Genomic DNA, 18264 nt, shown 5'->3' with positions numbered 1-18264 from the left:
AATACATTTATAACATAGAGTGCTGATCTTGTACTTTTTTCTGTGTGAGACAGGGAGACAGTGGAGATATTGCAAAAGAGGAGTGATGTGCTCAGATCGCTGAGAACGAGTCGGGCAGCAGAGTTTTGTACTGATGCGCTGAAGGGACTGAATGGATGAACGCGGCAGGCAAAACAGACAACAAAGAGTTACCGTCAGTAGTCAAGGTGAGAGAGAATGAGAGAAACGACAAGTCTAGATGTTACGTCAATGGACAAATATTTCTGGATGGAACTGATGCGCCGCAGTTGACAGTAGCAGGATTGACATGTCTGACTGATAATTTTTTGCATGGATAGTGTGTTGTCACTGAAGGATAACACCGAGGTTCCTGACTGAACTGGAAAGAGGGATGGATGTACTGCCAAGTTTGATTGTGTTAGTTGTGATGGAAGACAGTTTTTGTTTAGTTCCTATGATCATTGCTTCGGCAGTTTTGTCCGCGTTCAATTGTAACTTATTTAGAGTCATCCAATTTTGAATGTCCAGGAAGCACTGGCAGTTGGATGTTTCTTGCAAGAGTGACAACAGTTTTTCGGGGGTATCACTCTTCTGGAGTTGAGTGTCATCAGCATAAGAATGATGACTGACATTATGGCGGTTGATAATTTCAGCGAGAGGAGCAGTGTACAGTGTGAAGAGCACTGGGCCTAAAACAGATCCCTGTGGGACTCCATGTTCAATTTTAACGGGTTCAGACTGGAAATTGTCAACAATGACAGACTGGAATCAAGTCAGTGAGACTAAGGTTTGAACCAGTTTAGAACAGTGCCGTTGATACCAAATGTAAAATGAAGACGGGAAAGAAGGATTGAATGGTCTATCGTGTCAAAGGCGGCTGACAAGTCGAGCCTGAGAAGAGTCACGTGAGAAGGGAGATTCAGTTGTCCTGACTGAGTCGGACGCTAGCAGTAGGTTATTCAGGATATGGAAGAGAGTGGTTTCGGTGCTGTGGTCAGCACGATAGGCAGACTGAAATGGGTGGATGAGATTGTTGAAATAAGTGATTGTTGAGCTGCTTCAGGACAGCTTTTTCAAGGAGTTTGGACAGTAGAAATTGGTCGATAGTTTGAAATGTTTGCCGCGTCAAGGTTAGATTTCTTCAGAAGAGGCCGGACGATTGCAGTTTTGAAAGAGGATGGAAACGTTCCAGTGAGAAGGGATGAGTTGACAATATTGGTGATTGCGGGGAGAAGCTGTGAGACACTCTTTCACTTTCTCTCACACACCACGGCACACTGCAGGAAGAGAACGAGATCAAACAGATAATCATGGCAATTCAAGCATAATAACTCGAGAATCGTGAATATGATTATCCTTCACGACAGGCCAACATTCGGTGGTAAAACTGAAATCACTGGAACTGGTATCGCAACCCACTGAGATATAAATTATGTTTACATGTCGCAACCCCAACAGAACCCCAGCTTCATCATGCAGAGAGAAAGATCGCGAGGGGAGGGGGATGTTGGCGCCCTCAGAAACGGGGCAAGGGCCCGTTACTCTGCCGTGGTGCTCAGGGGTGTCAGACGAAAGTTCTTTCAACAAGTACGCAAGGGATTTGCTGAGTCGAGAAAGATGCTGCAGAAAGGGGAGCAGATGGCTGCAGATTTCTTTCGTGTTCAAGAAAAAAATGTTCTGTTGGTGTGAAGAAGACGACAGCTCGGATCGATAGTGAAGGATGCCAAGTTGGAGACCGCACTGTTTGAGGGGATCAATCTACGAAACACGTGAGTTCTTTTGAAAAACTGCAGTTTGTTTCCATCTATCATTGCGCTTGACTCTTCCGTCATGCACCCCCCTTGACCTGCATGAGGCTTTCAATCCAGTGTATCGCGGGCATGGTCTGAAAACAAAGTTGGTGAATCTGTCCAAAACTGTACATTGAGAAGAAACAAGCAGCATGAAACTGCACAAAATGTGAGAAAAAGAGTTTAATATTCACGAGGAAAAAAAAACTGATGCTTCAAATGCCGTTGTTAATACGTGGAGATGCGAATGTTAGGCCTACCACACCCGTTGCTATACTGCATATTTATGTACTTTCTTTTTCTTTCTTTTAACGATGTGCGTGATGAATGGCATCGTATTTCATTAACTTCTTGCCACCAAAACAGTTTCTCTGTTTTGATAAACGGCTGGAATTCTCCCTTTTACATATTTTCCCGTATTTGGGAGAGTGTGACACAGTTAACATGACTCCACCCATTTTCTTCTTTTTCTGTCAGCTTTGCATATTTGTTAACCAGTGAACATGGGTTTTTCTACTAAATTTTACCAAGGTCAACTTTTCTTTTTGACATGGTTCTTTCACAGTTTATGCAAACTGTGTCATGGTTTGTTGTCTCAGCCATAAGACTAGTACTCAGACCACCACTCAAAGTCTGGGGTGAGGGTAGAGGTGTGCTAAAATTCCAGACCTTGTGTGTAGCAAACTTGGGAGACTTTGTTCTTATATAGTTATGTATAGATGAGGATTTTACCACTGGACTGCCACTCATGCACAGTGTTGACAATGCACTCTGCTTGTGTGTGTGTGTGTGTGTGTGTGTGTGTGTGTGTGTGTGTGTGTGTGTGAATGGAAAAGATATCTGTTTGTATCTCCCCACTCCCCTAGAGTTCTTCACACAAATATGGTCAGCCCATCACATTACTGGCCAATGATCGCACATAAACTGTTATGTAGACAGAAGTGTTTTATAAAGCACCTAGAGCAGATTTCTGGATAGTGTGCTATATAAAAATATTATGATTATTATTATACACTGGAGTGCTGGTGCCGGCTGATCAAAAATGAAAGAATAGATTATAGAGAGAAGAAAGTAGAAATAAGGAAAGAAGATGATTAACACTGGTATGTTCACATTACCTAAGACGAGTCAGGCTGCCACAGGTATTCCCAGGAATACACTGGCACAGGTTTCTTTTAATCTAATAAAGAATTTAATTGAGTGAAAAATGTGCCTTTTTACTTTTAGTTTTTATTTAGAATTTTTTAAAATAGTTTTCTTGATATAGCTTATTTTGTAATTGATCAGATATTTTGATTTAGAACTTTGGGTGGAAAATAACTTCACATAACTAAGAATATGTACATATAATGATATATATATATATATATATATATATATATATCTTTTGGCATTTCAGAAAATCATATTTGATATTTGTGCATTATGATCTTTGAAATACGTATTTTGATTTATCTGTTTAAAATGATATCTTCTAACCTTTTCCATACATCATATTAGATATTTTTGTAGTATTTTTCAAGTTGGTATTTTGATTTATTGAGATATAAACTGATAGGATTTTGATTTGTTTGCATTATTTTCTAAGTATATATTCCTTTTATAATCAGAGGAAGAATTAAAAGCATAACTGAGAGCCACTGTACTTTTATTTAGTAACTTAGCTTATTACTTCAGCACACATACATGATTCTGCTAGTTTATCCTTGATTAAAACTGCATGTGGGGCATATGGGTGTGTATGTGTGTGTGTGTTTGAAGTGTTTTACATTTATCAGTCTGTCTGTGCACCAACATGCTTCCATCACAATGTGCACACACATGCCTCTATCACAAAATGTACACACATGCTGTCTGTTATACAGACCTGGTGTTCTGTATTGAGAACATGACAGAGAATGTTCTTCATTGCCACTCAGAAGGGATGGGGGAAAGGAGGGATATGGGGAAGAGTAGTGCTTTGAAAGGGCAGGGGGGTGAAAATGGAAGAGAGAATGAATGAAAGAGAGAGAGGGGGAGAGAGTTTTTGGCTTGCCATTGCATTGTGGTAAGTGGTGTTAGCAAGCCTGGTGGTTGTGGCCAAGAGGAAACAGCTGTAGGACTAGGCCACATGGACTAGGCCACATCACAACACTGGGTACATGAAAGCATGTCAGCTCTACTCCACGCAGCCCCAGTCCTGTGCACTTAGGTTTTTCCGCCATTCTACTTACTCCTGCATATGCACATGTATGCTCATACCCACCCCACATATATATATAATATATATATGTATATATATAATATATATATCATGTATGTATGTATGCATGTACACTTTCTTGCACTCATGCAGAAATCTTGCAATATCATGACCCTGAAAAAGGTTAAAGTTCATGCCTGTTTAATCAGCAGTGACAACTGATCATTGTGTTAAAAGAAAAAGAAAGGATGAAACAATATCCTGGACTAGAAGAGTATTGTCTTTGTCAAGCACAATTCTTTTTTTTTTTCTCTCTTTCTTTCTTTAATGACAAAAGGGGTGAAAAATTGACAAAACTGCTCCGCAGAAAAGACTTCCCAGATAACGTTCCTTTGAAATGTAAGTTCACTGGCCCACCCTTGCAAAGTGGGTCTGTCACCCCGTGATACCAGTCCCGTCACTGAAGTCAGTGATCCTTTCAGGGCACCACATGCAGGGCTGTTGGAAAGGAAACCAAAGCTCTCCCTCCCCCTCTCAATACCCACATTTCCCCACCTGACTTGAGCCGCTCAGACAGAAGGTCAGCCACCAATTGTCGGCGGGGGATGGGCGGACAGACATTTCACATGTCAAGCTGACCGAGACGGGAGCGGGGGAGGAGGGGGCGGGTGTTGTGTGAGCGTGCATACATTGTACAGGGCCCTTCACCGGGGACAGATGTGTGGAGCCAGCTGTGTCCACCCTTTCCCAGGTCTTCACAGCTGTAGTGGTATCTGTAGGAACCATCGTCAGGAGCTCAGATCAACATGTTTTCAGTGTGTGTGTGTGTGTGTGTGTGTGTGTGTGTGTCCGTATGTGTGTGTGTGTGTGTGTCCGTGTGTGTGTGTCGTGTGTCCGTGTGTGTGTGTTTGTGTGTGGATAGCACATATGTTATGCAACACACCCATACACAGACACACAGACACACACACACACACACACACAAACCCGCATGCACACAAGCAATTAACTGGAAATGGTAATTAAAAAACAACAACAACTACAAACAAACCAACAAAAACCGGGCCTATACAAAACTATGAAAACTCCATACTGGGGGACAGGCGCAGAAAACCCAGGCTCAGCAAAATACCGTGCCGCAAGTCTGGAAAACTCGATATAAAAATCTCAGCCATTCACAGAATCCTGTGCGCAATGACATTCTTGAGATGGGGTGGGGGAGGGGCAGAAAGGAGAGAGTGTGGAATAAGAAAGAACAGGGGAGGGAGGCACAGCAATGTTTGTCCAAGCCACGCGTCGTACACTGCACACATGGACTGGAACTCCAAGACAGACGGCAGAGCCAGAGACTGGTGGGGCGGGTGGTGGGTGATGTATGGGCGGGGATGGGGTGGGGGGCACCTGGCATTACTGGAACCTTCAGCCAGCGGCAGTCGTGGGCAAAACAAACTCCACCCACCATACAATGACGGAAAGGAGGGGTGGGGAGGGAGGGAAGGGGAGGTGACAGGCGGGAGTCACGTGGTATGTTCAGAGAAGAGATGTTGCGATTGTCATCTCATTGATTGTATTGCAGGCTTGTCTGCCGGCGACTGGACTGGTGTGTGTGTGTGTGTGTGTTTGTGTTTTTGGAAGTGCATCCTGTATGTAGTGTATGGAGGATGGTATCTTTGCATCCAGCCTAGTGTTCTAACAGATCCTCTGGTTGTGGATTCGTTGCACAGAACATAAAAGGCACTTGTAGGTATTCCGTGTCAGTCTTCTGTTACTAGCCAGTCTCTGTGTGTGTGTGTGTGTGTTCAAAAGCGACGAACGAACCAGTGATGTGTTCCAGCAATTCACTTGATCATAATGATGAATGAAAGAAAACCACGACCGATTTCTGGGGACTCCTGATCCCAAAACTCTCACTGACCAGTGTCTGAAACAGTGCCAACTTCAAATGCAGCCTGTGAGGTCAAACACACTGAGCACTACTGTGTGTGTGAGTGTGTGTGTATGTGTCAAGGCCAATGGATACAGCTGTGAGTCCTGTAAGTGGAGCAGCAATTATGAATCCAGTCATTCCATGTTTGTGGTGAAGGGACTGAACTTGTTTGTTACTGACCAAGTCCATCATCAGTGCAGTGATGTACTGGTTGGGTAAGGGCACAGGGCTACAATGACGGTGCAGTGATTTACAATTGGGTCAGGGCACAGGGCTACATGTGATGGTGCAGTGATGTACAGGTTGGGTTAGGGCACAGGGCTTCATGTGACAATAGAGTGATGTACAGGTTGGGTCAGGGCACAGGGCTACATGTAATGGTGCAGTGATTTACAGGTGGGGTCAGGGCACAGGGCTACATACAGTGATGTACAGATCTGGTCAGGGCACAGGACTACATACAGTGATGTACAGGCTGGGTCAGGGCACAGGGCTACATGTAATGGTGCAGTGATTTACAGGTGGGGTCAGGGCACAGGGCTACATACAGTGATGTACAGATCTGGTCAGGGCACAGGACTACATACAGTGATGTACAGGTTGGGTCAGGGCACAGTGCTACATGTGACAGTGCAGTGATCAGGGCACAGGGCTACATGTGACAGTGGAGTGATGTACAGGTTGGGTCACGGCACAGGGCTACATGTAATGGTGCAGTGATGTACAGGTGTGGTCAGGGCACAGGGCTACATGTAATGGTGCAGTGATGCACAGGTTGGGTCAGGGCACAGGGCTACATACAGTGATGTACAGGTTGGGTCAGGGCACAGGGCTACGTGTAATGGTGCAGTGATGTACAGGTGGGGTCAGGGCACAGGGCTACATACAGTGATGTACAGGTGGGGTCAGGGCACAGGGCTACATACAGTGATGTACAGGTGGGGTCAGGGCACAGGGCTACATACAGTGATGTACAGGTGTGGTCAGGACACAGGGCTACATACAATGATGTACAGGTTGGGTCAGGGCACAGGGCTACATACAGTGATGTACAGGTTGGGTCAGGGCACAGGGCTACATACAGTGATGTACAGGTTGGGGCATGGCACTGGGCTACATACAGTTATGTACAGGTTGGGTCAGGGCACAGGGCTACATACATTGATGTACAGGTTGGGTCAGGTCAGATGGCTGTAAGTGATGGTACAGTGATTTACAGTTGGGTCAGGGCACAGGGCTACAATGACAGTGTAGTGATTTACAGGTTCAGTCAGGGCACTGGGCTACATGTGACAGTACAGTGATGTACAGGTGGGGTCAGAGCACAGGGTTACATGTGACAGTACAGTGATGTACAGGTTGGGTCAGAGCACAGGGTTACATGTGACAGTACAGTGATGTACAGATGGGGTCAGAGCACAGGGTTACATGTGACAGTACAGTGATGTACAGTTGGGTCAGGGCACAGGGCTACATGTGACAGTACAGTGATGTACAGGTTGGGTCAGAGCACAGGGTTACATGTGACAGTACAGTGATGTACAGGTTGGGTCAGGGCACAGGGCTACATGTGACAGTACAGTGATGTACAGGTTGGGTCAGGGCACAGGGCTACATGTGACAGTACAGTGATGTACAGGTTGGGTCATAGCACAGGGTTACATGTGACAGTACAGTGATGTACAGGTTGGGTCAGGGCACAGGGCTACATGTGACAGTACAGTGATGTACAGGTTGGGTCAGAGCACAGGGTTACATGTGACAGTACAGTGATGTACAGGTTGGGTCAGGGCACAGGGCTACATGTGACAGTACAGTGATGTACAGGTTGGGTCAGGGCACAGGGTTACATGTGACAGTACAGTGATGTACAGGTTGGGTCAGGGCACAGGGCTACATGTGACAGTAGAGTGATGTACAGGTTGGGTCAGGGCACAGGGCTACATGTGACAGTAGATTGATATACAGGTTCGTTCAGGGCACAGGGCTACATGTGACGGATGCTGTACAGGTTAGGTCAGGGCACAGGACTACATCCATTGACGTTCAGGTGTGGTCAGGACACAGGGCTACATACAGTGATGTATAGGTTGGGTCAGGGCACAGGGCTACATACAGTGATGTATAGGTTGGGTCAGGGCACAGGGCTACATACAGTGATGCACAGGTTGGGTCAGGGCACAGGGCTATATACAGTGATGTACAGGTCGGGTCAGGGCACAGGGCTACATACACTGATGCACAGGTTGAGTCAGGGCACAGGGCTACATACAGTGATGTACAGGTTGGGTCACAGCACTGGGCTACATACAGTTATGTACAGGTGGGGTCAGGGCACAGGGCTACATACAGTGATGTACAGGTTGCATCAGGGCACAGGGCTACAAGTGACGGTGCAGTGTGTGTGATGGTGTGGGACACCAGTGACCCAGTCTTCAGTCCTCACAGTCATGTCTGTTGTCCAGCTGGTGCTGCTGTTTCACACTCCCCCCTCTGCTCTCTGTCATCTGCTGCAGCACAGGGAAGCTGGGCTTCACTCTTTTCAGTATGTTTAGTAAGTTGGTTTTGTTTGGGGCTTTACATTTGTTTGGATGTGGTTTGGCATTTTGTCGGCTGATGGGTGTTCTTCATTGTTTGTTGTGATTATGGTGGTGGTTGTGTGTGTGTGTGTGTGTGTGTGTGTGTGTGTGTGTGTGTGTGTGTGTGTGTGTGTGTGTGTGTGTGTGTGAAAGATGGGGATATTTCCAATTTTTCTCAGTCATCTCTTCCGCATCTTGTATGTATTTTAGAACCATGATAATAAAAAATTAATGTATATTTATAAAAACACCCAGAAGGCAAGCATACATTTTAGCTGTGCTATAGATTATTAGATTTTATTCTAGTACAGCATTCTACCCATACACAGGCACTAGTGCACACATGCGCGCATACTGTACACACTAGCATGTACAGACGACATGTTGATCACACATCAGAGCAGCACCCACCCCAGTCCCTGTGCCTTATTGTACAGTTATGATGGGCTGTGAAAAGTGATGGAGGAGATGTGTGCTGTGCCCAAGGCCAGAGGGGGTGACTGCTGTTCACTGCACATGGTGGCCCCTCTGAATCCCCACTGCCACTCATCCACACAGCAGCTGTAGGGGCAATCAATGGCCGGCCACAGGCTGGGACACACACTCAGGACTATCTCTGGCTGAAAGAGACAGTGCAGGACAGAGTGATTGCATGCATCTGTGTGTGTGTGCGTGTGTGTGTGTGTGTGTGTGCGCGCGCGCATGTGTGTGTGTGTGTGTGCGCATGTGTGTGTGTGTGTGCACGTGTGTGTGTGTGTGTGTGTGTGTGTGTGAAATGGAGAATACAGTATGAGACAGGGTGGGATTAATTTTGTTTTCTGGGAGTGGTATCTGGTGGTATGCACAGAAGCATGTGTGCATGCACATGAACATAATGACACAGAAAGGCAGGCAAGTGATGGCGCCAGCATTTTCCCACCAGCATAATGTGCCTCACACTTACAGAGAGATTGGGGAAGGGTGGTAGAGAGGGATGGGAGTCTGGCTGTGAATACCGGGTCCACACACAATAATAACATGAGATGCCTCAAATTGCTGTTATCAGCACTGTCATGCCAAGCCTTGTTACACACACACACATACACACCGCATGCACACACATACACACACACACACACACACACACACACATACACACACTCTCTCTCTCTCCCTCTAACACAAACACACACAGCAAATCCGCATGCACTAACACACACACACACACACACACACACACACACACAAAGTGATACACACACAGGATTCATTTGCACATAGGTTTTTCCCCATTGGAGCTGATGGTGCAGATAGACACAAGAAACACAGCTCCCTGAGTTATCTCTCAGCTCCACTCTGATGTATACTGTTCACTTCATCCTGGCTGCTGTTTGGGGGCCGCTTTCTTTGTTTACCTTGGTTCTTTTGTTACATGCATTGGTTGGAAAGGAAAAGTGTGTGTGTGTGTGTGTGTGTGTGTGTGTGTGTACCACATGCTGATGTTGATCTGAACATACAGCTTCATGCAGTTAATGATTTATCACCTACTGTGACATAATATGGAAAGTATCAGTTGATATTTTGGAAAAAGGTAAGCTTCTCCCACAAACTCTGTAGATTTAAAGAAATGCTTCTGACTCTGTCATGGTCATGACTTTAACACTCACTCTCCCTGCGTTATCTGTTTGCAGACTCAAACATGTTGAAAGTTGTGTGAAGTCCAGAGCTATTAAACTGGGTCATGGGGAAAGTGAAGGGTTAATGGCAGCCATTCAATGTGACACCATGCTTGGTCTGACACAGTTACAACCCTTTCTGTCCATCACCAGTGTAGCCTCAGAAAGTCCATTCTCTTTTTCTCTCCCTCCCTCTCTGAAAAAGATCGCAAACAAGACAAACAAACAAGACTTGAATCTTGAAAGTTTTAAGCAGAGAGAGGGAGCAGGAGAGAAGGTGGATGGGGAGGGGGGCGGGAGGGGTAAGAGGAGAGAGAGGGAGATTTACTTTGAACATCACTTACTGTTGAAAAGGAGGAACCAGCTGACAGGAAAGATCAGAATCTGCCTGCTTAGGAAAAGCTCCATCTGGTTCCTAAAATAATCACATTAACCCTTTCTGTGCCAGTCAGCCCAAGTGCATGGTCCTGTTTGTATCCTGTGGAAGACTTTCCCTCACTAAAGATTTGAACAAGAACATCCGATACAACATACTGTGTTTAATTCAAACAATAGTTTTATTAAGGTTTCAACAAAGGTGTAGATTTGCACAAGATTGTCTGATACATACTGTACCAATATAAGTGCTTCTTAAGCATGTGTTTGTTTCCAGGACATTAAATTATTGTGCCTGGCCTCCCCCCTTCCCCTGTCTTTCACCCTTCTGTTTAGGCAGCCATATTCTGTTTTGGGGAGGCAGTGCATGCTGGGTATTTTTTAGTGTGGGTCGTTTTGATTATCCCTACAACATTTACATTCACATACAAAAGTGGGAAGGAGGAGGGAGGTTTGGGAATTAGCAGGATATCTGCCAGGACCCAAAATACATCCGTAATAGAAACCAGTTGAAGAGTTGAGTTTAACAACCTGTTGGATTACCTAGAGCCCTTAAGATGAAACTGTTCAGTGCTGGGGTCTTGGTATTGTGCATTGTTTTTGTTTGAAGGGGCATTGACCTGGCTGTCACTCCAGGTGTGAGGTCTGTCTGGCGCTGTCTGGCATTCCAAAGGGGACCCAGGGTGTGTGATGAGGGCTGATGTCCTGATGCTTCATCTGGAGTTGAGGTCAGGTCCACCTTGCCTTCCTGCCGGGAAGTCCTGGAATATCTGACTCAAGTGTCCACCCCATTTGCTGCCTGCAAGCGGTGAAGCAGAGGGATGGTAGGGTACCTACCACACTGAGGTGTGGAGGGTTAATGAACAGTGAGGTGTGAAGGCACTGTGTGGTTAAAGAGAGGTTTTCATTAGAGGGCTGTGCCTGAGGCATGCCAGTCTTTAGAGCTGATAAGCACTGGCAGATACCTGTTGGCTTCTTTCTCCTTCCTCCCTCCCTTCCACCCACCCACTACAGTGTGTGTGTGTGTGTGTGTGTGTGTGTGTCACTGTGTGTGTGTGTGTGTGTGTGTGTGTGTGTGTCACTGCGTATGTGTGTGTGTGTGTATGTGGACACATATGCCTGTAGCAGAAGAGAACAAGATTTTACATACAAAAGCTCTCTTCATCTGCATGTATTTATAGTGGGGGTGTGGAGGAGTGTGTGTGTGTGTGTATGTGTGTGTGTGTGTGTCACTGTGTGTGTGTGTGTGTGTGTGTGTGTGTGTGTCACTGCGTATGTGTGTGTGTGTGTATGTGGACACATATGCCTGTAGCAGAAGAGAACAAGATTTTACATACAAAAGCTCTCTTCATCTGCATGTATTTATAGTGGGGGTGTGGAGGAGTGTGTGTGTGTGTGTGTGTGTGTGTGTGTGTGTGCACTAAGAAGCCACAGCTTTTTACAACAAACAGTTGAGCCTGTCAGGTACTGGTAAGTAGCTTGGAGGTTCTGTCAGGGATATTTATTTTCCTACTTTAAAAAAACAACTGATTCTCTGTTTTTTCTTTCTTTAAAAAAAAAGAAAAAAAAGGTAATGAGTATGTGTTGTGCATGTGGCTGCACATGTGTGTGTGTGTGTGTGTGTGTGTTTAGTTAAGTTTAACGTCTTTTCACTGTTTAGTGATAATAGACGAGGAAAAAAAAGGAGGGTGGCTGGGGCTCAGGAGGGGGATGGGGGGTATGTGCGCATAGGAGATGAGGCGTGGGGTACTTGATAAGAGGTGGTGGGATGGCTGATTCAGAAGTTGATTTCAATAACATTGCTGTTAAACTGTCATTCTCAATCATACCATCATGGGAATTGAGATAACCCAACTTTGATATGGACTACACAGATCTGCAAAAAAGAGAGCCTTGGCCAAAGGAGTGATTCACCGCTTGTAACTTTTAGAGGTGTTTAATTGGCTAAGAGCAGACTGGGCAAGACGGGTTGTCTTTTCACTGTTAGCCGTGCAAAATTTGGCCAAGCAGAGCAAACTGATACTAGTGATGGGCCTAGTTTGCATCAGTTTGACAGTATATGTATCACCAAACAGTGTAATACAAACTCCTCCTTTCACCAAATATACTGAAGAGCTCTGTATGCTCTCATATAGAAAATGAACATAGAAATTATCTAAAAATCAATACAGATGGTTCAGTTCTTGATGATGGTAGAGCTGGAGCAGCTTTTGTAATTCTGGAATTAAACCGTGAGAAAATGTACCACTTGGGCAAACATCTTTCTATCTTTTCTGCTGAGCTCATCACCATACTTATGGCTTTAATCTGCATTCTAGATTTTCATAAAAAGGATAGTCAAATCGTTCTTTGAGAAGATTCAAAATTGGCGTTGAATGCATTTAGATCTGCAAATAAAAAACCACGCCTTGAGATGATTATTGAAATAAAACACATTGTACATCAGTTATCAATCAAAGGCATCAATGTAACTTTCATTTAGGTGCCTTCTCACTGTGGAATTTTTGCAAATGAGAGGGCAGATCAGGCTGCCAGAAAGGCAACGCGAAACAGCGAAGGCTTAGTCCTCCTCAAGATCCCATTAGATTTACAAGAGTGTTATAGGTGTATTGAAAAAGTGTCAAGTGATTGACATAAACATAGGCTAAAAGATTTAGACTGCCAGTATTACAGTCACTATATGAAGACAGTTGCATTAAGCAACCCCAAAGCTTTCATAAATGATTCATCTGTCTCCCAGTCAAGACCAGTTAGAAGTTAAATTCATCGATTCCGTTTGAATGCCCTTCAAACTAAATTTTGCAAAAATATACAATGTCTGTGCGGAAAAGAAATCAATGTTTGCCACATACTTTGTCCAGTGTCCAAAAACGAGACAACTGTTCTCTCAGAAAATAGCCGACCACCAAACACATATTTGTCCAATGGAGATGTTTTGAATAATTATTCATTACTTAAAAAAATTGCTGCGTTGTTTGTGATTCTAGACAAAAATGAAATCCACTCTTCCCTACCACATCTAACAACCCCCTTTCCCTCACCCTCCCTCAGTTTACTTGGATAAAAGATTATAAAAAAAAAAAAACCCAGCAAACTGTATAAGTAATCAACTTGAATGGTAAAATTACATACTGTATGTTCAGAGAAATGAGACTCCTAATTAAACTTTGAACTGTTTCAAATGTAAGTTGTTGTTGCCAATAGAAACAGATGGAGCTGCAGAAATTGAAAATGAAGGAGGTAAATATGTTTTCAGCTGGTCAGTTATGGATGATATGCATGAGGAAAATTGCAGTGCAACAAAATGCAGGGCGCTGTGTGTGTGTGTGTGTGTGTGTGTGTGTGCAGGCATGCATGTCCCACATTTAGGTGTGTCTTCACGCACATCAAGCATTCCAATCAGTGTAACAGCAGAGGTATGGCCGGGAGGCACTCACAGGGAGATGGTTTCTGGATAAGAGGAAATCAATATACATATATATACATTGCAGCTGGGGGGAGTAAGGATCCTTTAAGGACAGAAAGACTGAAGGAAACCAAAGGAGGGAGGGGAAGAAAGGAAGGAAAGACTGCAGGAAACCAAAGGAGGGAGGGGAAGAAAGGAAGGAAAGACTGAAGGAAACCAAAGGAGGGAGGGAAAGAAAGACTGCAGGAAACCAAAGGAGGGAGGGGAAGAAAGGAAGGAAAGACTGAAGGAAACCAAAGGAGGGAGGGAAAGAAAGGAAAGAAAGACTGCAGGAAACCAAAGGAGGGAGGGAAAGAAAGAAAAGAAAGACTGAAGGAAACCAAAGGAGGGAGGGGAAGAAAGACTGAAGGAAACCAAAGGAGGGAGGGAAAGAAAGGAAAGAAAGACTGAAGGAAACCAAAGGAGGGAGGGAAAGAAAGGAAAGAAAGACTGAAGGAAACCAAAGGAGGGAGGGAAAGAAAGGAAAGAAAGACTGAAGGAAACCAAAGGAGGGAAGGAAAGAAAGAAAAGAAAGACTGAAGGAAACCAAAGGAGGGAGGGAAAGAAAGACTGCAGGAAACCAAATGAGGGAGGGAAAGAAAGGAAAGAAAGACTGCAGGAAACCAAAGGAGGGAAGGAAAGAAAGACTGAAGGAAACCAAAGGAGGGAGGGAAAGAAAGGAAAGAAAGACTGCAGGAAACCAAAGGAGGGAGGGAAAGAAAGACTGAAGGAAACCAAAGGAGGGAGGGAAAGAAAGACTGAAGGAAACCAAAGGAGGGAGGGAAAGAAAGGGAAGGGGGGAACGGAAAAAAAAAGGTGTGTTAGGAAAGAAAGCAATGCAAAGAAACCAAGTATTTGCATCACCTCTATCCTAGAATACTCTAATAGGACTCATATTGGAGCAGAGAGAGACAAATGCTGTACTTCCACATTCTGTTGCATCCATCACCTGGTGCATAGTGGGCTGGAGCCATAGCTGGTAGAACACAATGATGCTGGTCAACAGGGACTGGGACTGTGAGAGGTGGTGAGAGAGAGAGAAGGGGGTGGGGGTGATAGACAGAGGGGAGGAGAGAGACCGGAGGGGGGGGGGGGCGAAGGGGTCAGGTAGGGGCCATGGGGGTGTTGATGAAGAGATGGTGAGGTAGAGATGGAAGGGGGGAAAAGATAGATGGAGAGAGAGGATGAGAGATGGAGAGAGGGGGGAGAGAGAGATGGGGAGAAAGATGAAGAGAGATGACTGAAGAGATGGTGAGGTAGAGATGGAAGGGGGGAAAAGATAGATGGAGAGAGGGGATGAGAGATGGAGAGTGGGGGGAGAGAGAGATGGGGAGAAAGATGAAGAGAGAGATGACTTAAGAGAGAGGGGAGAGAGAGAGAGAGATGGTGAAAGAGATGGAGGAAGAGAGAGAGAGAGAGAGAGCGATGGAGAGAGAGGGTTTTATTGCTGCATGGAATGGGGTTGCAGTGGGAAAGCTGCCACTTACAAATCAGTGATACAATTATATTGCTTTGGACGCTGTGGCACAAAAATTAACGCATCCTGTTGGACAGATAGTTGAGAAAGAAGGAATGGTTATGAAGCTTTCCTCCAGCAGAAAAAAAAATGATGCGGAAGAAGGCTTAAAATGTGGACTGGAATCGGATCATAGTGAGCCAAAAAAGTGTGTGTGTGTGTGTGTGTGTGTGTGTGTGTGTGTACAGCATGCTGACTATACTTTGGATTGAGTGGGGGAAACATAGCCTGCTTGAAATCAATATCAGACAGAATCAGTAGAGAACAGGTTACCTATGTGCTCATATTTGCTTCCCTCTCAACCGGGCTTACACACACACACACACACACACACACACTATATGTGCAAAGACTGCTAAAATAAGCTAAAACAGGAGAGAGAAAAAAACCCACTCCCCTCCAAGCTGTGATTTGTACAACTGCAGGTGAAGCAGGTGAGAGTGAGTAAGCCAGTGGTATGTGCACCGTCAGCAGCAGAATTCTGACACTCCTGTTTCAGGGGCATGAAGTGCAGGGGATATTTTGTTCAATATGAAAAAAATGTAAAGGTGGTGATGAGGAAGATGACAAAAACCAGTTATATTCTCTTGAGATGGGAATAAAGGAACTGCTCAGAAATGGACAGAATGTGAAGGGAAGAATTCTGTTTGATGTCACAGCCTAGTGATTGCAATTATTGAATGAAAGTAATGATTTAGAAGATTGAATGCTTTCATGAAAAAAGAACCGAATTAAAATGTGGGAGAGGAGGTGAGGGGTGTTGTGTGTGGGTTGGGGCGACAGGATTGATGCAGGCTGAACTGAAAGATGAACATTTGAAATGATTAGAAATAAATGACTGGGTTTGGGTAGAGCACATTCTTCCCCCAGAAGATGACAACTAGAATCAAGATGGTGAGCTTAGACATCAGTAATTAAACCAGTAAGCTACAAGTCTTAAAAAAAACAAAACATTCCCCACAATCTGACTTTCCAGAAAACCAATAGATCAAAAGTAAACTTTAATATATATATATATATATATATATATATATATATATGTAATATGTTGGTGTTAAGCTTTGATCCAGTTATCTCAATAACTCTGAGATTTCAACTCTTGAGAGCTTTCGTCAGTGCCAGCGAACATGTCTGTTGAAAGGTTGGTGGTTTCATCACTTCCACTGGCTGTAGTTCCGAAGGCATTAGATCATTTCCAGATCTGCCACAAACCACAAAGACTGTGGGACTGTTGTGTGTGCTAAATTTGAGCTGGCTGTGTTGAGAAATGTGGATGTGCAAAATAGATGTGTGTTGTCAGACAGACTGAAAGCTGTTCACGACCCATGTGTTGGGGCACTTGATGACAAAATAGATGTGTGTTGTCAGACAGACTGAAAGCTGTTCACTACCCATATGTGTTGGGCCACTTGATGACAAAATAGATGTGTGTTGTCAGACAGACTGAAAGCTGTTCACGACCCATGTGTTGGGGCACTTCATGAGCAGAGGTCACTGTGTGTATGTGAACATACATGTATACATGCATGTGTGAGTGTTTTACTCCCTCTCTCTGTGTTTGCACAAATGTTGAGCTGGTAAATAGGCCAATGTTATGTTATCAAGTTGATTATTAATAGCTATATGACGTTTATTATGAGTTACATACACATATAAGTAAGACACTCACACAAACACACACACACACAAAAAACAACAACAAAAAAACCCCCAACAACAACAAAAAAAACATGCACTAACACACACTAACACTAACACATGTGACATATGCGTGCACTCTGGTCATCAACTCATTCAATTTCTCTCTCTGTCTCTAACCCCCACCCTCCATCTCTCTCTTACCCCTCTCTCCACCCCCTCCTCTCCCTCTTGAAAGAAATGCATGCCAGTTCCACTTCCCTCATAAAACAGAGTTGTTGGTGGGTTGTTTCTCTCTCTCTCTCTCTCTCTCTCTCTCTGTTTTGATTTTTTCTTCATTTTGCTCATTTTCGTGTCTTTAGCTTTATTCCCTCTTCACAGCGAGGGCTGGATGTATAAAAGCATGTTACTTGCTTATCAATTACCCTCGATAATAAAAATTTTGTCTTTGTCTCTCTCTCTTTGTCTTTCTCTTTCTTTCTCAAGACACAACAACCTTGTGAGCAGAGGTTCCCCAAGACGACATTTGGTTTGCGGGATGGAAGGTGAATGAACAGGACCGGTGGGAACTGATACTGAAGTACATGACACAAAGTAGCAGGCACCACACTGACTGATAACCCGTTCTGGCAGCCACTAACAACAGTCGGCTTTGGGAAGTGCACAGACCTCTTAGCCTCTGGACAGACCTTAGAGATACCAGGGCAGAAAGCCAAGACAGTGTCAAAAAGCCAAGATACCTATCTGCAGGCTGTTGGATACTGTGATAGGTTTGTTTGGGATACCTACCTGCAGGCTGTTGGATACTATGATAGGTTTGTTTAGGATACCTACCTGCAGGCTGTTGAATACTATGATAGGTTTGTTTGGGATACCTACCTGCAGGCTGTTGAATACTATGATAGGTTTGTTTGGGATACCTTCCTGCAGGCTGTTGGATACTATGATAGGTTTGTTTGGGATACCTTCCTGCAGGCTGTTGAATACTATGATAGGTTTGTTTGGGATACCTTCCTGCAGGCTGTTGAATACTATGATAGGTTTGTTTGGGATACCTTCCTGCAGGCTGTTGAATACTATGATAGGTTTGTTTGGGATACCTACCTGCAGGCTGTTGGATACTATGATAGGTTTGTTTGGGATAACCATCCCCTGTG

General features: G+C 44.5%; 1 protein-coding gene across 2 annotated transcripts in view; it reads left to right on the top strand.

The window, feature by feature from the left end:
• The first annotated feature begins 1543 nt into the window (after positions 1-1543).
• Positions 1544-18264, top strand: part of LOC143284617 (glutamate receptor-interacting protein 2-like) — an 82769-nt gene continuing 66048 nt past the window's right edge. The window contains exons 1-2 of one of the 2 annotated variants that reach the window (XM_076591462.1): positions 6026-6114; positions 8365-8453. In XM_076591462.1, coding sequence (XP_076447577.1) covers positions 6041-6114; positions 8365-8453 — 163 coding nt within the window. In that variant the 5' untranslated portion in view covers positions 6026-6040. Of the gene's footprint in view, positions 1770-6025; positions 6115-8364; positions 8454-18264 lie in introns of those variants that run through there. The other variant, XM_076591464.1, reaches the window with a different exon arrangement.

Source organism: Babylonia areolata, chromosome 8 (assembly GCF_041734735.1).
Source record: "Babylonia areolata isolate BAREFJ2019XMU chromosome 8, ASM4173473v1, whole genome shotgun sequence".
NCBI classification, from domain to species: Eukaryota; Metazoa; Mollusca; class Gastropoda; order Neogastropoda; family Buccinidae; genus Babylonia; species Babylonia areolata.
The sequence above is the reverse complement of the archived record's forward strand: the minus strand, read 5'-3'. Positions and strand labels throughout refer to the sequence as shown.